Source organism: Polistes dominula, unplaced genomic scaffold (assembly GCF_049000335.1).
Source record: "Polistes dominula isolate Pdom_NZ unplaced genomic scaffold, Pdom_raw_medaka contig_286, whole genome shotgun sequence".
Classification (NCBI taxonomy): Eukaryota; Metazoa; Arthropoda; class Insecta; order Hymenoptera; family Vespidae; genus Polistes; species Polistes dominula.
Window position 1 is genome coordinate 290,277 of NW_028300851.1, and position 23,173 is coordinate 313,449.

Genomic DNA, 23,173 nt, shown 5'->3' on the forward strand with positions numbered 1-23,173 from the left:
ACGTGTGTCGTGTGTAAGGGTCAATTATCAAGTATAACATTTCTGTGGCATTTTCAGTTAATCCAGATATTTTCACCATAATACACTAATAATAATATAGAGCTTTTGATTATATATATATATATATATATATAATATGTGGAAGGTCAAATTGAAGCAGAAACACAAGATTGATTCATCTAAAATATAGAGCTTTTATTATTAACAATGTAACAAATTTACTTACCCTAACGTATATGTGTCATACTTACCTAAAATATAAAGGATCAACAATTTAGTGTTTATGCCTCTCCATATTGATTGTTTTATATTATTTCCTTAATTCTTTTAAAAAGTTGTACCGCAATCAGCTGCTAGAAATAAACCCTTCTATCTATCTTGTCTATATCTCTTCTGCTCCGATATTCTACTCTCTCCTTTCAAACCACTCATCCGTTAAGTCGACCTCTCAAGTATAACCGTAAGAGATACCGACGAAACATGTATACACAAAGCTTACATATATACATTCCGTCTTAGAAATTCTAAGCACCAAGAAGAAGAAAAAAGCAAAAAAATGATTGCCTTCTACTCTATAAGAATATGTCTTAACACTAGAACTACCGACAGTTGAGACGTAGCTGTCTCTACAAAAACCAGTCAAACGACTGGTCCTTAAAAAAGACATAAAAGTAGCATATTTTTTATATTTGTTAAGAATATACATTGTATATTGTACATAACTGGGACCGTGGATGTTCCACACACACATGTACGACTCCCCACCTAGTATGTATGAGGGTGTCGTACGAGAGAAAGACGCGCGACGATGTGGTGGCGCTGTCAGGAGTTCCGCTATTGTTTTTGTTGCACGCACGCTTAGTTTTAGTTTGACTATGAAAGAGAAGTAATAAAATAACCGGTACATATAATGGTTAGTTTTAATATAAATTCCCTCCTGTTTTCCTTAACAATATTCATTGACTTATTATTATTTTACAAAAGAAACTCCTTGTTCTGCGATAATAAAAACTATATAATAACAAATTTGACGTTCCGCCACGATTCGCTATCCAAATTTTTCGCAGTGATGCAAATCCAGTTGCGCGAGACATTATTCCAGTAGCTCACCAAATAACAATAGAAAAAATTATAAGTAGTAAACATAAATGAATAACTATTACTCGCATTTCTCGCATATTCATATTCTTTTTACTGAAATAAACTATTGGAAGGAATGTCCCGTGCAGGATACAAGCCGGAACCATAAATTATCCCTTGAAGGACCTTTCCGTTGAATAAAGAACACCATTCTTCCTCCTGCAACACACGTGCCGTCCTCACTCCAATTTCATACTTTAAAAACCCGATACTACTCTAAGACTTTCCTTGCACTAGTATCCATCATCACCGTAATATTTCCTGCTGAATGAAGACCTTTCTTTTAACCAGCGTTGAAGGGCAATCAATGATTAGATAAATGTCGAGAGAAAAGAGTCCAATTCGAGACTCGTCATGTAACAGTTTAAAAGGTTTTTCAATAACCACTCACATTCTCCAGTTCCTTACATGGACCCACTAGCTAACTCGTAAATTTTTCTGACGCATAGGCATAGAAGCACCACTAATTAAAAAAAAACCTCTCCAGAGATTTTCTTCACATTCACAATGTCCAGAACCTCCGCCTATGTTCCACATATGAAACTTAACATAAAGATGCCAACTATGATGCCGGGAGACAACCTTTACCAAATCCTGGAGAATGACCATACCTCGTTGCAACCGAATATTAATTTATTAACCATAAATCTTTTTCCACGACTGAGTGTCGCCAGACTAAGACACGGGTAAAAGCCACGTAGGCTTAACAGAAATATTACTCTCTAGAACTTTCTGGGACCAAGGATAATCCTTAACAACTTTCGCTCCAAGACAATGTAGCTCGTAAACTACGCGTATGATCGAATGCATGACTAATATATGAACTTGTGAATAAATGGTCTCAATATTGAATCGTGTTAAATATATAACTCGCCAAAGGATGATGAAATTGTTATTAATAATTGATAATTGTTCGAGAATAATAAGATGTTGTTGATTAAGAATTGATGATATGTAATCGAGTAATAAGAGACAAAATATTATGAATATGATGAAGATAGAAATCTACAAGTGTTAAGCTGCGAGAATATATTAGATATATATAGAATATGTAAAATGTATTAGATATGTAAATGTATTAGTAGTCCATGAAGACAAGAGAAGTTTCCCGAACGAGGATGCCCAGGACGCTCGGGCCGGCCTAAGATTAGGAGTGGGGGTACTAGAGCTACCCCTTACACGAAGGACTTTTCGGGGGCTATATAAGCCAGAGCTCATCACCCCCGCGGTCACATATAGTTCTACATTTTTAACTTACAGTTTATATTTTTAACTTGCAGTTTCAACTTCTAACTTACGTTTATATTCAGTCACTTACATTTCCAGTTTCATTTGTCACTTATAGTTTTACTTTTTCAACCTATGGTTTTAACTTATAGTTTACATTTCCAGTTTTCACTTTTAACTTACTTGTTTTCATTTTCAATTTACGTTTTCCAGTTGCTTTTAATACGTAAAGTTCAACTTATATTTTGATCAATACTACTAGCTCTAGCTATTCAATAATTAATCATTATTCGATCAATCAATTATAATAAATAAATTAACTTCGGGTTGTCTTTGAGTGTCTCGATCCCTTTGGAAAGAAACTAGCCCAAGCTTCCTGCGCAATCTCGAAGGCAACCAGCAACTGTACCAAAATACTGTAAGTCACCAATCATTTTTATCATCATTAAATTGTTATTAAATCAGAGCTGCGGTCCACATATCTTCTCCTTTGCTTTAAAACCTTCCTCAATCCACCCTCTTATCGTACGCTTTTGCCCTACTATACCGCTATTTTAGACGAGAAACGAACCAGCCTGGTCCCAGTTAAACTCGGTGAAAGCAGAGTGACCACAAACAATCATTACATATATTAATTAACTAACTTCGTCCTCTAGGACGTAACACAAAAATAATAATATAAATGAGAAAAATAATGAAGAATATTTGGTATCAAAATCTTTGATATCAAAAATATCAATATATATAAATCAGTCAAAATGACTGGTGTTGTAGTTCTAGTGTTAAATAGAATGAAGAAAAAGGAAGAGAGTGAACGATTGAAAGAAGAATAAGCGGATAAAAGGCAAATAGATAAGAGACAAAAGGAAAAAGCTAAAAAACTTAAAACACGCCATCCGTAATGAAGAAAAATGAAGAAAGATATTGCGTATTCATCTGAGAGTTCAGAGATTAGCTTTTACATACCCGATTGTGTGGATAGTGAAGATAACGAGTATTCTACTGAAGAAAATACGTTAGCAAGAAGAGAAATATTGGGCAGGAATAAATAGCTTAGCTTTAAAAAAGATGTTACTAAGTATATAATATTTTTATATGAAGATGAAAAATGAAAAAATCCTTTCTGTTAGTAAAATTAAAGCGACTATTTCGTCTATGCAGTAGCATGAGTGATTGTTGGAATGGTCAGAAACTCTTGATTAGATTACAAATAAGAAAACTTACTTTTTCTTATTAATGAGCCTACTAAAACGAGCAAAACGCCCACTATTTACTCTATACCTAAATTAGATTGGAAATGGAATTAAAATTAAAGGGTATAGCCGCATAAGTATGGGAAATCTGCCCCCGTGGCTTTTTTGACTCGCACTCGGGGGATCGATTTGGTGTCGAATAAAAATAATTCACCCCAAATTTTAGCTCTTTTACTCAAATGGTTCTCGAGATTTAAAAAAAAAACCTGTTTTTTCGATTTTATTTTTTTATATATAATAAAATTCAAAACTAATCAATGATGATTTTTTTTTTAGTTCTTAGGTGTCCAAGACATGAAAAAAAAGTATGATCATAATATTTTAACGAAAAGCCGATTTTTGGCTGACGAAAGAAAATGAAAATCTTTGTTTTTTAGCTTTTTTTGAACTATGTCATTCATCAAAACATGTATGTGTAATATTATATATATATATATATATATGTAAGATTTATTGAATTTAAATAGAAATATTTATTATAATAGAACAAATACTTAAATATTAAGGTTTAATATAATATTAAAGAGATAGAAATCGAAAAGAAAAGTAAGTAACAATAGTTAAGAATCTTAAACTCTAAGTACACTCGTATTACACTCGTTCACTCACAAATAGTCGCACCGAATCAAGAAGGCGAAGATCGCATTCTTCGCAGCGCTTATATACTCATTTACCCCACCAATGGTCCCAATCACTTCCGTTAATCATTCTCGAAATCTCTAGACTATTCCCGACCGATTAAACAAAAGACCTCTTCCCGATTTCCGGTTCGGGAATATTCGAGAGATTTCGGGGTGCACGCTCGCTTTTCTTTCTTGCTAAACACACTCATATTCATACCGCTGCATGCACTCACACTTATACCCATATCGCTGCATACTTTTACACATCTTTCACATTCATCAATTGTTTTCATGCACACCATACGCTCGCACTCTTCGTCTTTCTCTCACCCTTACATATATATATATATATATATACGCCTAACCGGACTAAACTAACTAAATAAATACGCCTAAACCTAAGTTATATAAATTTTAATAACAAATGGCATAAATATCAATTTTAATTAGACCTATGCCGAAGGCTATATAAACAGCAGCTACAATTAATAGCTTTAGTTGATAAGTAAAATCGTATTTGATTGTAGCTTCCATATAGATACATTTAGCAAGTATGAATTTAGAAGGCAAAGAAGAAGTGGTTATCTCTGAAATATCTGGAAGATTTCCGAAAAGTGCAAATATTAATGATTTAATAGCGAATCTAATAAGCGGAAAAGATTGCTCGACTATAGATCATAAAAGATGGAAATTAGGTAAGAATAAGTTAAATTAGTTTTTACACGAATAGTATATTACTCACCTAGGGAGCAAAGTATGGCATTCCGAGGTTGGGATGTCATACTTTTCTCCCGTGGTGAGTATACATTTTTTTCTCACACCGGTATCGAAAGTTCGCTTGTAATTAAATAATAATATACTAATTTTCTTCCTAGGTGAAAAGTGCCTACTTTTCTCCCGGTGCACCTGTAAGAAACGAAGTTGCCGCTTTCCGTCTTCCTTTCTTCCCGCTGTGTAAAACGAAGTTGCCGCTTTCTTACTATACTGTCCTAGGTATGTAATATACTATTTTATTTGTTGTCAATTACTACATTTCGTGAAGATTATGCAAATTTAACAACAAGCAAGGGGTCCAGGGGTGAAACCCCTGGTGGGGATCCGGGGGCAAAGCTACCAGAAAATATAATCAGGGGGATCCGGGGGAACAGCCGCCGCCGGGTGTTAGGAGGCAGAGTCCCCCATTAAAAAAAATTTAAATATAAAAATAAAATAAAATATAAAAAAACTTAAAAAATAATGTAAATATAAAAATAAATAAAATAAAAAATTAGATTTTATTAAAAATATAAATTATTGTTTAAGTTTAAAAAATATTTTTTAAAATAAAATTTAAATAATTAAATAGGGAGTTTATAAATTATTATTATTGTGGGGGAGTGTTGAAAATCGAAGAGGCTGTGTGTATAAGTCTGTGTGAGTTCAAAAAAAAGCATTTAAATGAAATTCAAATCGAGAACGAAGTGATTGATTCTTTGACCTTCAATACACCTTTTGTCACGTTCAAGAATTGTGAGTTTAAACAGATTATAATAAATAATAACAAATACAACTCTCATAATCAAGAAAATAATTAAATTTATACGTAGTAACCTATTTATGTTTGTAATATTTAACTAAAAATATATCTTTAGAACTTGTAAAAATAAATAAAATATAAAATTTATAAGACAACACATGTTATCATTAAAATCATTAATTATATATCATAATATATAATATATATAAGCATGAGCAGTAATTTATTAAAACATTTTTAAGGTTAAGAAACTAGTACGCATGCGCTAAAAAATAGAAGCATGCGCACTAATTCGTTACTACATTCAAGCGGGAGGGAATGAGGCACTTTTCTCCCTGGCACAGATTCAAGCGGGCGGGAATGTGGCACTTTGCTCCCTGAAAACACGGAGCAAAATAGTCCAGTCAAAATAGCCCTGAAATCGGGTGTTTGAGCTATACGGCTGAAAAAATATGGAAATTATCAGAAAAATGCGTACAATACTGTGGGCAAAGTAAAAAAGTTCTCAACCACCGGGAAAGGGGTGAAAAAAATTAAAAACTACCCCAAAATACGATTTTTGGATTATATGTTAAAAATATCAAAAAAAGTTTCAAATAAAAGTTGTAGAGCATAAAATTTTAGGCCTATCTATATTCGACCATTTTTCCCCTAAAACGCACCCTTTCACCCCTACGACGGTTCAAAGTACTCAAAAAATGAAAATTCAATAAAAAATATAAAAATTGGACTTTTTAAAATTTTTTTTTTTTATCTTTAAAAAACTACAAAGAACAATCGTAGGGAAACAAAAAATTTTTTTTTCATCCCTTCTATTAAAAATCAAGGGGTGAAAACGGTTTTTTGCTCGATATTTCGCTTAAAACGGGTTATTTAAAAAAAATTTCTTTTTCATATGAATTTTTAATTTATTTTTTAAATTTTGGTGGTAAATTTATATTTATAAATATTTACCTGTAGGAAATATCCCAATTTAAAGACAGGTAATTACTCCCTTAGTCCTACGCTTTTTGTAGAAAGAAACAGAAAATGAAGCTATCCTGCTCTTACTCATTGTGACGTAGTTCGCCATGGCACGCATGCGCAAACTCCTAACTTCCATGCGTGCAAGAGAGATAGACAACCTATTGTTAGCTTCGTCTAAATGTAAACAGTATAATGCGATGAAACCCTTTTTCTTAAATATATTCTCTTTTTCTTCTATATTCTCTATAGCTCGAGAGTCTCGCGCGCATCTGTGACAGCATGATAGATTTTTGAAAATATCTCAAAAAGTAAGCGAGATAAAGCGATTTTGTATTAATTATGTTTTGTAGACAATTTTATTTGCTACAAAAAAGGTTCAGTACTAAAATATATTATCTTCCTCACTTTTCGAGATATATTAAAAAAATTAAAAAACTATTCCCACCTTTTCTTTCATTTTTGAAAATATCTCAAAAAGTAAGCGAGATAAAGCGATTTTGTATTAATAATGTTTTGTAGACAATTTTATTTGCTAAAAAAAAGGTTCAGTACTAAAATATATTATCTTCCTCACTTTTCGAGATATATTAAAAAAATTAAAAAACTATTCCCACCTTTTCTTACATTTTTGAAAATATCTCAAAAAGTAAGCGAGATAAAGCGATTTTGTATTAATAATGTTTTGTAGACAATTTTATTTGCTACAAAAAAGGTTCAGTACTAAAATATATTATCTTCCTCACTTTTCGAGATATATTAAAAAAATTAAAAAACTATTCCCACCTTTTCTTACATTTTTGAAAATATCTCAAAAAGTAAGCGAGATAAAGCGATTTTGTATTATATATGTTTTGTAGACAATTTTTTTTGCTAAAAAAAAGGTTCAGTACTAAAATATTTTATCTTCCTCACTTTTCGAGATATATTAAAAAAATTAAAAAATTATTCCCACCTTTTCTTACATTTTTGAAAATATCTCAAAAAGTAAGCGAGATAAAGCGATTTTGTATTAATAATGTTTTGTAGACAATTTTATTTGCTACAAAAAAGGTTCAGTACTAAAATATATTATCTTCCTCACTTTTCGAGATATGTTAAAAAAATTAAAAAACTATTCCCACCTTTTCTTACATTTTTGAAAATATCTCAAAAAGTAAGCGAGATAAAGCGATTTTGTATTATATATGTTTTGTAGACAATTTTATTTGCTAAAAAAAAGGTTCAGTACTAAAATATTTTATCTTCCTCACTTTTCGAGATATATTAAAAAAATTAAAAAACTATTCCCACCTTTTCTTACATTTTTGAAAATATCTCAAAAAGTAAGCGAGATAAAGCGATTTTGTATTAATTATGTTTTGTAGACAATTTTATTTGCTAAAAAAAAAGTTTAGTACTAAAATATTTTATCTTCCTCACTTTTCGAGATATATTAAAAAAATATGATTACTCTCTTACCTGATACTTTTTATTAAGTTTCACCACTGACAAGGACAGCGCAAGGTCTTGCCCTCTCGGATTTTGTTCAAATTTTGCAGGATGATAGATTTTGCTTACCTTTTTACGAATATATAGTGTTATAGGAGCCACTACTCAATAATTTTTGAGATATTTGCCATTAAAAATGCTTATGAGGCTATCTAGTGTTTAAATTTACTTCTGAAGTAAGCAATGGTATATAATAGGTTTAGGATAATGACAACGATTCGGCGATTCTTTCCAATAGTGGGCCGAGTCTTTTAGGGTTCGAATCTTGGGAGGTAAATTTTTTTTTCTATTTTTATATGTAAAGATACATAATAGAGTTTAAATAAGTTGAAAATGAAATGTCTTAAATGACTAGAAACCTTATAAGAGTTTTTTTTTTATTAGCATTTGTATATGTTCTCAATTCTCACTATTTTCAAAATAAATATCAATGATTTTGAAAAAATACTAAAATATCGAGACAAATTAATTTTTAATTATTAATTATATTATTTATTAATTAATTAATTTTTTTTCGATATGTTTATTGCAGGGGTACATTCAGATTCTCACGTAGGGCTGAATCACTGTTTACTCTCTATTCTCACTTAGGAAATGCTTTTATTGTTTTGTAATAAATATTATTCTGTACATATGGGGCATTCCACGCCAAATCGGACGGTTTTAAAAATTTTTATTTTTGATTTCCGCCATTTTTTGGTATCTTTTAGTACCCACTGAAAAACCCTTCCTCCTAAATTGTGGCATTTTTTGATCTGCCGTTCCAAAGATATCGAATTTTCAAAAAGCAGCTCTTTCTGTGGTTTTTAGCCCGTACCTTTTTTAAAACTCATCCAAATGAAAATTACCATTCTACATAAAAGTTTTGTTTTTCAATGTACTTTTCAAAAAAAAATTCAAAAAAATTATTTAAAGTGTCTTAATACGTAATTTTCGATTTTTAAACTTTAAATTGCATTTTTTAAAGTGAGTGCATATTTAGATTTTCTTCATAATTTTTAAAGCAAACCTACTAATTTTACGTTTTAGGCCGGTCTGGCCGTGAGCCTTCGATAACTACTATTTTTTTTCAAGTTTTAAAATTTAAAAAAAAATTTTTTTATTACATTTTAATAAATTTTATCATTTATTTCTCTCTATTAATGTATTTTAAAACACTTTACATATTTTTTTTTTTATTATAACAAGCGTAGGAAAGTCTTAATTACTGATTAAGATTAATAATTAACAAAAATAAGAAAAGTCTTGATATATTTTCGTGATTTTTTGAGAAATTTTAGCAGTCTAATCATTGATATTTATTTTGAAAATAGTGAGAATTGAGAACATATACAAATGCTAATAAAAAAAAAACTCTTATAAGGTTTCTAGTCATTTAAGACATTTCATTTTCAACTTATTTAAACTCTATTATGTATCTTTACATATAAAAATAGAAAAAAAAAATTTACCTCCCAAGATTCGAACCCTAAAAGACTCGGCCCACTATTGGAAAGAATCGCCGAATCGTTGTCATTATCCTAAACCTATTATATACCATTTCTTACTTCAGAAGTAAATTTAAACACTAGATAGCCTCATAAGCATTTTTAATGGCAAATATCTCAAAAATTATTGAGTAGTGGCTCCTATAACACTATATATTCGTAAAAAGGTAAGCAAAATCTATCATCCTGCAAAATTTGAACAAAATCCGAGAGGGCAAGACCTTGCGCTGTCCTTGTCAGTGGTGAAACTTAATAAAAAGTATCAGGTAAGAGAGTAATCATATTTTTTTAATATATCTCGAAAAGTGAGGAAGATAAAATATTTTAGTCCTAAACTTTTTTTTAGCAAATAAAATTTTCTACAAAACATAATTAATACAAAATCGCTTTATCTCGCTTACTTTTTGAGATATTTTCAAAAATGTAAGAAAAGGTGGGAATAGTTTTTTAATTTTTTTAATATATCTCGAAAAGTGAGGAAGATAATATATTTTAGTACTGAACCTTTTTTGTAGCAAATAAAATTGTCTACAAAACATAATTAATACAAAATCGCTTTATCTCGCTTACTTTTTGAGATATTTTCAAAAATGTAAGAAAAGGTGGGAATAGTTTTTTAATTTTTTTAATATATCTCGAAAAGTGAGGAAGATAATATATTTTAGTACTGAACCTTTTTTGTAGCAAATAAAATTGTCTACAAAACATTATTAATACAAAATCGCTTTATCTCGCTTACTTTTTGAGATATTTTCAAAAATGTAAGAAAAGGTGGGAATAATTTTTTAATTTTTTTAATATATCTCGAAAAGTGAGGAAGATAAAATATTTTAGTACTGAACCTTTTTTTTTAGCAAAAAAAATTGTCTACAAAACATATATAATACAAAATCGCTTTATCTCGCTTACTTTTTGAGATATTTTCAAAAATGTAAGAAAAGGTGGGAATAGTTTTTTAATTTTTTTTAATATATCTCGAAAAGTGAGGAAGATAATATATTTTTGTACTGAACCTTTTTTGTAGCAAATAAAATTGTCTACAAAACATTATTAATACAAAATCGTTTTATCTCGCTTACTTTTTGAGATATTTTCAAAAATGTAAGAAAAGGTGGGAATAGTTTTTTAATTTTTTTAATATATCTCGAAAAGTGAGGAAGATAATATATTTTAGTACTGAACCTTTTTTGTAGCAAATAAAATTGTCTACAAAACATTATTAATACAAAATCGCTTTATCTCGCTTACTTTTTGAGATATTTTCAAAAATGTAAGAAAAGGTGGGAATAGTTTTTTAATTTTTTTAATATATCTCGAAAAGTGAGGAAGATAATATATTTTAGTACTGAACCTTTTTTTTTAGCAAATAAAATTGTCTACAAAACATTATTAATACAAAATCGCTTTATCTCGCTTACTTTTTGAGATATTTTCAAAAATCTATCATGCTGTCACAGATGCGCGCGAGACTCTCGAGCTATAGAGAATATAGAAGAAAAAGAGAATATATTTAAGAAAAAGGGTTTCATCGCATTATACTGTTTACATTTAGACGAAGCTAACAATAGGTTGTCTATCTCTCTTGCACGCATGGAAGTTAGGAGTTTGCGCATGCGTGCCATGGCGAACTACGTCACAATGAGTAAGAGCAGGATAGCTTCATTTTCTGTTTCTTTCTACAAAAGCGTAGGACTAAGGGAGTAATTACCTGTCTTTAAATTGGGATATTTCCTACAGGTAAATATTTATAAATATAAATTTAACACCAAAATTTAAAAAATAAATTAAAAATTCATATGAAAAAGAAATTTTTTTTAAATAACCCGTTTTAAGCGAAATATCGAGCAAAAACCGTTTTCACCCCTTGATTTTTAATAGAAGGGATGAAAAAAAAAAATTTTTTGTTTCCCTACGATTGTTCTTTGTAGTTTTTTAAAGATAAAAAAAAAAAAAATTTTAAAAAGTCCAATTTTTATATTTTTTATTGAATTTTCATTTTTTGAGTACTTTGAACCGTCGTAGGGGTGAAAGGGTGCGTTTTAGGGGAAAAATGGTCGAATATAGATAGGCCTAAAATTTTATGCTCTACAACTTTTATTTGAAACTTTTTTTGATATTTTTAACATATAATCCAAAAATCGTATTTTGGGGTAGTTTTTAATTTTTTTCACCCCTTTCCCGGTGGTTGAGAACTTTTTTCTTTGCCCACAGTATTGTACGCATTTTTCTGATAATTTCCATATTTTTTCAGCCGTATAGCTTAAAAACCCGATTTCAGGGCTATTTTGACTGGACTAAAAATACGTACTTTCCATCCAGGTGTGAGAAAAAATATTTTACTGTTCGAAAATGCATGTTGTACGATCCGAAAGGATCCTACGGGAATTAGCGGTATTCGAAATTCGCGCGCGTCCGCTTCCATCGATTAGAACTATAGATCGATACTCATTGCGAGCATCGATCAACTACCAGCAACTATCAAAGCGCTTGTCTAGCTACCCCCACCTCTCGCATCCCCACTTCTCACTCCTAGTGCGTACGCCCTGCTGGGCCAGTACAAAAGGACATTCTTTCATTCCATCACTGAACGCCTGTGAATATATATGTAAATCAAAGGAGTTAAGTTAAATTAGTTAAGGAACGTAAGCGAAGCTAGCAAAAGGTGAGATCTTTCCATTATATACATTTCACATCGACAGTATTTTCCCGCGTGGTAACACCACGTGGGGGACCATCATTGTTTTAATTAAATAACATCCAGGGTTTTTATGCCGCAAGGCTTTTCCCAGACGATCCCATAAAAAAGGCATTGTTTCTTTGTTTAGCTCAACCACGTGTTTGATTAATTTTATTCTAATTCCTTCTTCCTCATCCCCAGCAACTAATTACCAGAGGACTCTTAATTGAGGAGTTTGGTCATAACACATGCAAAATGCTTTGATAGAAGATATTGAAAAAACGTTTTTCATTAGTTGGCGGTTATTTATTAAGCTATACAGATACTTCCCTTCGTCTCTCACTTCTTCCTAATGTCTTCAAAAAATTCGACCGATAGATAGAGACTTTTTTATTGCTCCTTATGTCAGCTTGTTTAATCTCCTTTGTTTGCCTTTGTATGTGTGTGCCTTGTTTTCTAACTTATTACTTTTATTTTTACTTATTAACTTTTAATTTTACTAACAGAAAGGATTTTTTCATTTTTTATCATCATATAAAAATATTATATGCTTAGTAACATCTTTTTTAAAGCTAAGCTATTTATTCCTGCCCAATATTTCTCTTCTTGCTAACATATTTTCTTCAGTAGAATACTCGTTATCTTAACTATTCACACAATCGGGTATGTATAAGGTAATGTCTGAACTCTCAGATAAATACTCAATATCTTTCTTCATTTTTCTTCATTACAGATGGCGTGTTTTAAGTTTTTTAGCTTTTCCTTTTTTTGAAGTGAAAACTTCTTTAGAATAGGGAGTGATTTAAAAAAAAATAGGTGGTTCAGGCAACGAAGCGGTAGATGGCGAGGCAACGGAGTGGTATACGAATAGGCAACGGAGCCTGTATACGGATAGGCCACGGAGCCTGTATACGGATAGGCAACGGAGCGACGGGCCGCTATGCTAGGGCCACGATATTTAGAAAGAAGAGAAAGAAAGACAAACATATAAGATTGAGCCTGCGAGAGAATGAGACAGAATATAGCTATAGATGAGCAAACTTTGAATAGAAAATTTCTAGACCTTAATTCAGCTGATGCTCTAGAAAAATTCAATAACATTAATAGTGTTAAAAGTAATAGAAAACAAATGCAAACAACAAAAATAGATAAAGTCATGTTATGGTACATAATATTAGGTAATCTAAGCTTGAATTATCGAAAAGAACTTAAAAAATCTGAGCAGTCATTGAATAACGTACACTTTAAAGAAAATATTTGAGTTTGCGAAATTTGTATTCTAGCTAAGATGAAAAAACTACTGTTTAAAGAATCCAGGTTGATAGCAGATAGACCGTTTCACACAATTCATAGGGACACAATGGGACAATTGAAAATAAATTCGTTCCCAGATGTTTACAAATACATTATGGTATTTGTAGATGATTTCTCGAGATTTGAAAAAATTTATGCCATCAAAAAAAAAATGAAGCAGCTAATTGTTCAGAAAGCTTCCTAACAATAACTAGAAATCTATTTGGTAGAAATGGAAAGGTGTGCTACATTAGAACTGATAAGGCAAGGGAGTTTACGGGAGGAGATTTTCTGGAAGTTATGCGTAAAGAAAAGATAGAATCAGATTATGCACCACCTTATACTCCAGAATTAAATGGTACAGCAGAAAGATTCAACAAAACAATACAACAGAAAATTAGAGCAGTAGTGTTTACTCTGGTCTACCTAAATTGATATGGATATTGGCAGCTGAAACAGCCCTTAATATGTATAATTGTACTCCTCACAAAACCAATCAGTTTGTATCACCATTAAATAAAATAATGCCAAGATTAGCACACATATGGATAAAATTAGAAGGTTTGAATGTTTAGCTTATGGTAAACTTCCAATATCAGAAAATAAGTTTTGGAAAGAGCAACAAGAGCCATACTGGTAGGCTACTTACGTACTGGATATGTATTGTGGAAGCCAACCTCAGGTAAATTATTAAATTCAAGGCATGTCAGATTTAAAGAAAAACTAGTTTGCAAAGATATTTTCAAAACGAATGACCTAGAAGTTAAGGATTCTCCAACCATTAAGAAACAAATTGTCGTAGAAGCAGATGACAATTCAATAGATGGAAGAATCGACTCTGAATCTTCTGGTACAATTAACTCTGTAGCGAAAGACTCAAATAATAAAATAGCTCAGCCTTAGAAATTCAAAAAGCGTAAACTAGATGAACATGTATCAACTGATGACAAATCTATGAAGCTGAGAAATTTAAAAAGAAAACCAAAGCCCAAGATAGATGAAAACTTCGTATATGCCAAAACAATAGAGAAGTTCAAGATTGTAGAGGAAGAAGAATTTATTCAGGTTATGCTTGCCTCTATCAACAAGAACCCTAGTAATTACAAAGAATGTTTACTGCGGGAAGACAGCGTCGATTGGGTAAAGGCTGTTAATGAAGAACTAAAATCAATAGTAGGTAATAAAGTCTACGAACTGGTGACCTGTAGAGATCAATGTAATGAACTCTAGATGGGTTTTCTTTAAAACCAAAATTGGCAAAACTGAAGAAACAATCTATAAAGTGGTTGTAAGAGGTTTTCTAGATGTGAACGAGTGTGAGTTGAAAGAAACTTATGCTCCAGTCTCAAGACTTCCAGTAATTAGATAAGCACTAGCAATCACCAATAAATTTGATTTAGACACAAGTCAAATAGATGTAAAAACAGCCTTCCTGTATGGTACTCTAGAAGAAGCTATTTTTATGGAGATTTTAAAAGGCTATGATTGCAGTGATGAATAGGTTTAGAGAATATCTTAAAGAAGCCATGCTTATTTACTTGGAGATAAGAAAGAAAAATTGCTAGTGTAATTTTATACGTAGATGATGATTACAGCTAACAACGTACCAGAAAAATTAGATGAAATTATAAATCATTTCAGTAATGTTTTTGAAATAAAAACCTTGGGAGAACCGGAGAATTTTCTCAGAATGAAGATTCACCGTGATAGAAGTAAACGTGAAATGACTATTACATAGCCAGAGTACATTGAAAAAAAAATAATCCTAGAACGATTTGAGTTGAAAGAATGTAATGCTCAAGACACACCCATCATAACTAGACAAGTCAAAAACAGAAACAATAAAAACAAAGTAAAATTAGATGAATCCAATGTTCCAATTAATGAACCTTATAGAGAGGCTATAGAGAGTTTGCTGTATCTTGCTGGTGCAACTAGACCAAATATAGCATATGCTGTGAATTTATTGTCTAGAAAACAGAATAATCCAACTGAAGGAGATTGGACCGAAGTCAAAAGAATTTTTAGATATCTTAAAGGAACAACTGATTTTGGTTTTTACCATAGAGATCGTGAAAAGTCGACTTCAACCTTAGGTTACATAATCCAAGTGTATGGTGATATAGCAGCTTAGAGAAGTCACAAACAGTCCTCTCCTGTTACATCAACCTGTCAAACAGAATATCTTGCCATGAGCGAATCATGTAAGAACATAATTTCCTTGGATAAAGCGACTAGAGATATAATAGGAAAATCTATGTATCCAGTCTCTATTAGATGTGATAATAAATCAGCTTGTGATTGTACTCCAATGGAGGGAAGTCACATATTGAATGACTTCGATGATGACGTCAAACTCATCAAGTCCAACCTTGCTGAAAGAGAAAAGACAGGCAAGAAACCTCAAATGGCTGATACTTATAGTGATTTTATTAAATCATGTGTCCTGGCAGGGAAAATTAAAAGTCAACTTGATATCCTCTAAAGAAAACATTGCGGCGGCGGCTGTGCCCCCAGATTCCCCTGATTATTTTTTCTGGTGGCTTTGCCCGCGGACCCCTACCAGGGGATTCACCCCTGGACCCCTTTCTTGTTGTTAAATTTGCATAATCTTCACAAAATGTATTAATTGACAACAAATAAAATAGTATATTACATACCTAGGACAGTATAGTAAGAAAGCGGCAACTTCGTTTTACACAGCGGGAAGAAAGGAAGGCGGAAAGCGGCAACTTCGTTTCTTACAGGTGCAGCGGGAGAAAAGTAGACACTTTTCGCCCGGAGGGAAGAAATAGTATATTATTATTTAATTACAAGCGAACTTTCGATACCGGTGTGAGAAAACAATGTATACTCACCACGGGAGAAAAGTATGATATCCCAACCTGCGTTTTTTGTCACCCGAGCCGAAGGCGGTAAAAATATTACGCGGGTCGGAATGCTATACTTTTTTCCCTAGGTGAGTAATATACTATTCAGTCCTAGCAGAGTGCACAGCGGAGTTCGAGGGACCGTATTTTAACTAGAACTTCAGATTAATACTCAATCTTTCACTTTTCTTTGCTATCGATATTTTGAAATATAAGTATACATGATCATTAGTCGTTTTTAGATGGAATTTTTGTTACTATATGCTAGTTATTATCCTTAAATGCTGTATGTAAAAGGGAGGGAGTGTCGGAAATAGTTTACTTTTCTCATACAATAGCACCATCAATTAGTAGCTAAAAGTAGCTACAAATCTTTGCGAGCGGTCTCTTTCGCTTCGTCACATTTACTCTCCTCGACTGTGGCGTTGTACAGATAGCACGTGCCTTTATAAGTTTGGTTGTACAAGACACAATAAAGCTTCAACTACGTTTCAGAAGAATATATAATCACAAAGTTTTATGTTATTAATAGTGTAGCTATCCATCCTGATTTTTTACATATTACCACAGTCCATCAATAACAAATATACAAAGACTTTTATTGACACAGGCATATAAAAAAATTATATAATTAATTATTGTATTTACGTAATAAAGAAATTTATGTTAACTCTTCAATAGAATAAAAACATTTTTAACACGCTGAACGCACAGCGTGAATCGGTGGAGCTTCCATGGGGCTCTAATTGGAAACTCGTAGTGTACACAGTTCGATAGACTGAGAGAGCTATACGATTCAATGCATTTTAAAAACTTTTCGTTGTTTAGGTCTTTATTTAAACGAAAAAAATTTAGAACGATATGTTTGCTGTTCAAAGAATAAAGGCGAGGCACGTTATAAATAATAAAGGGTCTCGAAGTGTGGTAGGCTATTGAGATTAAATAGCATTTCTCGAAAAGATCTCTATTAGATCTCTCATTACATCTATACCAGATCCTTTGTTCAGTCCAGCAGTATTTTTCATATGTTTTTCGTAACATCTTTATCTCGTCAATCCTAAAATGTTTGTTAGAAAACGCAAAAATGTAGATGAAAACATGAAATTGTAAACCGTAATAACAAAAAAATTTTATACCTGAGTTTTAAAAAAAGGATTATTTATATTTACTTAATTTCTGACGAGCTATATTTCGTTTAATAAACATCCTACAATTTTGGTGTTTATTTATAACTATCGCATTTAGCACTCAATTTGTATTCCTTGAATTTGGAAAAGTATTGTTTTTATCAGCTATTCCACTCAGAGACCATACCGGTGACCTTTATTATATATGGTAATAATATTAAAATAAATCCTACAATTATCTTACTCTTGAAACTGTGCATTCGTCTCATTCCTCGAAACTTAGATTTTTGAAGGTTTTACTTCTAACACGTGTGATCTGCACACATGATATTTTTATTGTTAATATTTAGTAATAACTCGTTTTATACCTGTAAATAATATAAAAAAATAATAAAAGTTAATTTTAAATAAATTTCTTTACACATTAGTTATTCTTTCACAAAGCAGTCGTTTTGACTGCTTTGGGTAATATAGGTATTTACAAAGTCTCGGTCTTTCTAGTGTTAACAATCTTACGCCAATCCGCAAGAAGATAATGTGCAACCCTTTAAAACAGAAAATGCAGTTGGTTCTAAGTCTTTTTGTGGGAAAGAGTTCGATAATGAGGATTATAAAATATCATTGCTATCCTCTGTAATATTTTCCAATGGTGAAAATGGAAGAATGAAGGTAAATTTATATAAGATAATTTTGAAATTGATAGAGGTAAATCTCGTACCATCGATTAAATTCTCAAAATGTTCTGCAGCCACCCTGTTTCTTTTGTAAACCCACAATAAATGATTGAATCTATTTTTTTGATTTATTCATTTTAACTTTCGATGTTTGCTAAGCTTTAGCGATTCCTTTGTTTCCATCAATGATTCTAAGAGCTCTATTGCGGTAACATTTGATCCTTTTGGTGGTGTTACCAACGAATAAGAGCACAGTAACCTAAGTACTTGCCCAAAAATTATGGGATCTGGGTGTTCATTACATTCACAAGCATTTCTGACAATTCCAAAGAGCAGCTACAATAAATTAATCGCAAACATAATAATTGTTAACATCAATTTAAATGTTACTGTATTATCAAAGATTACATAAATTTGATTATAAATACTTGCTTCCAACTTGTCTTGATTGAGACGAGCAGTCATCAAATAATCAAAATTGCTTTTTCGTGTAAAAGATACAATAAATTTATTGTTCCTCTTAAAGTTATTTTGAATCCTGGTAAAGTGCTTTTAGTAATTGCAAGATAGTTATTTCCAGGGTTATCATTGTAATCTATCTTTTGCTTTTTCTTCAATTCAGATCGATTACTTTCCTCTTCAGCTTTAGCTTCCCATTCTCTTAAGTACAGTATGAATTCAATAATAACCTACAGAATAAAAATCAAGCAGTTTTAAAAACCGTACTTAAATAGTACAATGTAATGCAGTAATGCAAAATGTATGATTGTTACAGATGTAATTATATTAGAAAAATTTTGAAAGAAATGTAAAGAAATGCACAAAAATCCTACTAACAAATTAGCAAATTGCAATCAACCTTCCAGATTTCTCCCTCTCGGCATTCATTTCAATTAATTCTGTGTAACATCTATTAAAATGAATTTACATAACAAATATCTATTAATATACAAATAGATACTTTATCAATGGAAAATTAAACATGAAAACATCATATAAGCTGAGCTTAGTATGGTATTATTGATGTTTCAAGGATATGAAGTGTCAGATCAGTGAGTAGGTCCGTGTATTAATCTTCTTCCTCCAGCAAGTTTTTTTTTTTTTTACTTACTCTATTGGTCAGATAGAGAATATAGATTAAGAAGCAATCATTTCTATTTTGTTCATTGGCAGCTTATCTTATTCTTGTATCTACAATGCCCGTTCAAGTTTTCACTCTAATGCAAATTTATTTTCATGAGTATTATCATTAATACCGTAGCTTTCTCGTCGGGCATTCTTCATGAGGTTTTAAAGCTTTTGCTGGAGTGCGAGAAGATATCGCCTTAATTAAATTGTCAACTCTTTCCATAAACTTCACTGTAGATCCACAATCCCTTAATTCAATACAATCAATTTGCCACGTCATCATGGCAATTCGTAAAGGCTTTGAAAATAACTAAAAGAAAATATTTATCTAAGGTTTGGGATATTATTTTTTTTTGTGATGTAATGAAAAAGCCAAATTAAGAGTAGACACTACAAAATGTATTTCTATAATTTTCATGTTTTCAATTACTTTCCAATTGAAATTCAAAATTTAAAAAAATTTAATTTCCTAATACAAAATTTATGATTAACTTTCTCGGAAGCTTCATGTTCTTTAAATAAAAAGCTTCTTTAAAAAATTAATAAAAAAATTCAATCTTTAAAACTTATTACCTTAGAACCTCTTCAACTTCAAAGCTTTAGATTCATTTTCTGATATCCTTCTGGGTTTTTATGTTGCGTCATTAATTTATAGGATATTTTTAAGTTGAGTCTGAAAATAATATAATACTGTAATGATAATCACAAGAAACATTTCTAAATCTTACCCAAAACGATAGCCCTTCAAGGATTTTGGTGTGAAAGCATTTAAACAAGTGAGGAAAGTAAGACATAAACTATAGTAGCCTAGACGTATCATGCGGATGAGTGCAATTGAATTTTTGATTTTCAATACCAACAATATTCCATACGCCACGGTTCCACTGAGCACCATTTGAGATAATTACATCTACCTTCATACCAACATTTTCTAATTGAATAATACAATCGATAATTAGTTTATGTAAAATCTCTTTCGTTACTGCAGTTTTAATCAAAAAATATCCCAGAACTTAAACCCATGAACACCGGAAAAAATTGGTACATGAAAATAAATGCATGATCAGCTCTATTTTTTATTAAATACTGAGAAGTATAATCACCTTAATTGACAAAACCATTGAACTGCGTTGTTTTAGTATTTCATTTTACCGCTTCACTTAAAAGAAATTTCATCAATTAAAAAAGTACCTGCAAAAATAAGAAATAGAAGAAAATAAATATTGAAACTTTAAAGACAATTAAATCAGTTTCTGAAAAAGGCATGACTATTCTACAGTATTTAAGGCAGCAAAAAAAAAAAGCATTTTCAGCCTATAATAAGCGGTTGAGCTAAAATGTAATAGATTTTGATATCATGTAATTGTGTTCATTTGATTAGTTTTTTATAACAACTACTCGCAGCAATGACAAACTGAATATTATTATCTATGTTGCAATATAATTGTGTACCAATAGGTTCTTAGAATCTAAATTTAAACATATTGTTGCTTAATATTAGTGAAGCTGTAGTTTTTGTTTGCTGATTTTAAAAATATATATAAATGGAGAAAAAAATTGTAATAATATTTACCATTTTATTTTTAGTTACCAATCAAAAAAGATAATTAGTAAAGCTAAAGTTTATTTAGATTGTCATAAAATAAATTATATCACTTTGGGCCCAACTTTCCATTCGTGATGCTTTCAAACGAAGAGTATCAAATATTGCTTTGGAAAAACCAAATGCGCTGTGTGTATGTCTAGTTTATTAATATATCTGTTCAATGTGCCTTTGCAAGGTAATGGTAATATTTGATGCTCGCGTAATTTATCATAGACCGCAGGACCTTTAATTCGAATCATGACATTCATATACCGACTCAATAGTACGACGACGTAAACGTTTTTGTTTTGTATGAAGTTTACATCTTCTTTCTTTTTCTTTGAAGATAATAATAACCTCTTCCGTAATGAACGACAGACAAGCCGAACACATATATTCTCTATTAAATAGTTTATATTTTTTATCGGATAGTAAAATGCCTTGACATGCAGTTGAGCATCTATTTATAAAATAGTAAAACATTAAAGCTTAATATATTAATTTTCAGTTATACCTTAAAACTTGTAAGTGACTAAAATGACGAGAATAAGATAAGTTAACGAAGAATTTATATAAGCGTCAATGTACTTCCAAAATAGCTATAAAGCTTCATACAAGAAATATCAAAAGTTATTACAAGAAATCGATTTTTAAACTTGCCTTCATTTTTTGATTATTTTACACAACAAATTTTTTCCAGCTAAGACAATTTAAAGAATGACCAAGGTTGCTTTGTAACAAGTAGTAATTTTCTTAGAGCAAAAATAATTTTTTCGATTCAAGAAAATTGATATTCAAAATATGTTTCGTTTTTTTTTTAATATTTTCATCAGTCAAGAATTTTGTGTTTCTTCGTACGACAAGTATATACCTGTCTTTTATAAGAATTTAATGTACTGGAAAATATTTACTTTAAAAGTAAAAAAAAGTAATAGAAACAAATCTTCCGTTAACTCCAACGCCGCTACAGAACTGACAAGTTTCTATTTCTCGTAGCATATTCCAAAATGATGCTACCGATATTATTGAATAATTCAAATTAATAGAAACTTCTGTTGCCAAGATAGTTACCTATAAAAAAACAATTTAAATAGCGACGAATGAAATTATAGCTTATGGTCAAGACACGCACTTATAGTTAACTTGAAATACCTGAACTGTCAAATCATCACCAATTTTAATTGATAATTTTGTTTTGGCCAACACCAATTTTAGGGCACTCCTTGGTCTTTCAGTAGTTACAATATTGCAAATTGTTAGTCTAACTCGGGCAAATCGCTTACATTTCTTGTTTCGTGCAAATACTCATTACCGGTACAGTGATTGTTGGTATAAAAATGATTTGATGAAGTTGTATCATCATTCGTAACAACATTTGCCATTGCCAACATTGGAATTGCACCCTTTTTTAAAGCAACTGTAGACCTTGAAATTTTAAAGACTTCGCTATTTTGCAACTTTATTGTTTAAAAATTTTTTTAGAATATTATCGCTGTTAAAATGCAACTCGCAGATCAAATTTTTGTGACAAAGTAGTTGAGATATTGCTGAACTCCATATTTGCCACATTTTGGGGTCCTAGTTTGCATAAGACAATAACAAATATTATAATTATTAATTAATGTATATATCACCGTTGAAATTTACTGATCACATCAAAATAATTCAATTAATTTCATTCAAATTGATATTATACTATTCCTAATATTAAATTGTTAAAAATTTTAACTTTTGTTAAACGAATAATTATTTATTAACTGATAATATATTGTTCATAAGCTACCTTAAATATCATATATAATTACTTAAATTTCTTATAAACTTTTTAATAAGCATTGTTTATTCATATACACTTTATTGTATATTATTTATTTTATATGGCAATTTTATATACGTCAATTTTCAAATACTCGCCAAGTGTATATTAAAATAATATACAACTGTCATTATATTGAACGAACATTAAATAAAAATCAATTGAATTATACTTTGTAATCAATTTTATTTATTAGGAATATTTTAAATCTACTGTGATATAAGGTTATTGTTCTGACCAAAGATTCTTCAATGAAAATTCCTCTGATCATTACTTATATGCTATGAAGTGGAGAATAAAGGA

At 30.8% G+C, this 23,173-nt stretch overlaps 1 protein-coding gene and 1 long non-coding RNA gene across 3 annotated transcripts; one reads left to right on the forward strand and one right to left on the reverse strand.

Annotated features, from left to right (window-relative positions):
* The first annotated feature begins 4,796 nt into the window (after positions 1–4,796).
* Positions 4,797–16,155, forward strand: LOC149033812 (uncharacterized). Its single transcript, XM_089170889.1, has 10 exons — positions 4,797–4,938; positions 13,864–14,028; positions 14,121–14,231; positions 14,278–14,520; positions 14,698–14,886; positions 14,975–14,986; positions 15,071–15,160; positions 15,266–15,382; positions 15,473–15,766; positions 15,851–16,155. Exons 1-10 carry the CDS (start codon positions 4,797–4,799, stop codon positions 16,153–16,155), a joined length of 1,668 nt encoding a protein of 555 aa, XP_089027015.1.
* A 2,624-nt stretch (positions 16,156–18,779) lies between these two features.
* On the reverse strand, positions 18,780–22,552 carry LOC149033813 (uncharacterized). Of its 2 annotated transcripts, none has more exons than XR_016176425.1 (5): positions 22,207–22,552; positions 20,573–20,660; positions 20,198–20,400; positions 20,043–20,142; positions 18,780–19,030 (listed from the first exon to the last, which is right to left on the reverse strand). It is a non-coding gene; the product is annotated as an uncharacterized LOC149033813 (long non-coding RNA). The 2 variants fall into 2 exon arrangements; XR_016176414.1 differs by lacking the exon at positions 18,780–19,030 and adding an exon at positions 19,315–19,779.
* Between the last annotated feature and the right edge of the window lie 621 nt (positions 22,553–23,173).

What these genes read in the sequence shown, in the direction of transcription:
- LOC149033812 (XM_089170889.1), top strand. Translation starts at nt 4,797, where the DNA reads ATGAATTTAGAAGGCAAAGAAGAAGTGGTTATCTCTGAAATATCTGGA. An exon ending in TTATACTCCAGAATTAAATG is followed by an intron (nt 14,029 to 14,120) that starts GTACAGCAGAAA and finishes GGATATTGGCAG; the next exon opens with CTGAAACAGCCCTTAATATG. An exon ending in CATATGGATAAAATTAGAAG is followed by an intron (nt 14,232 to 14,277) that starts GTTTGAATGTTT and finishes TCAGAAAATAAG; the next exon opens with TTTTGGAAAGAGCAACAAGA.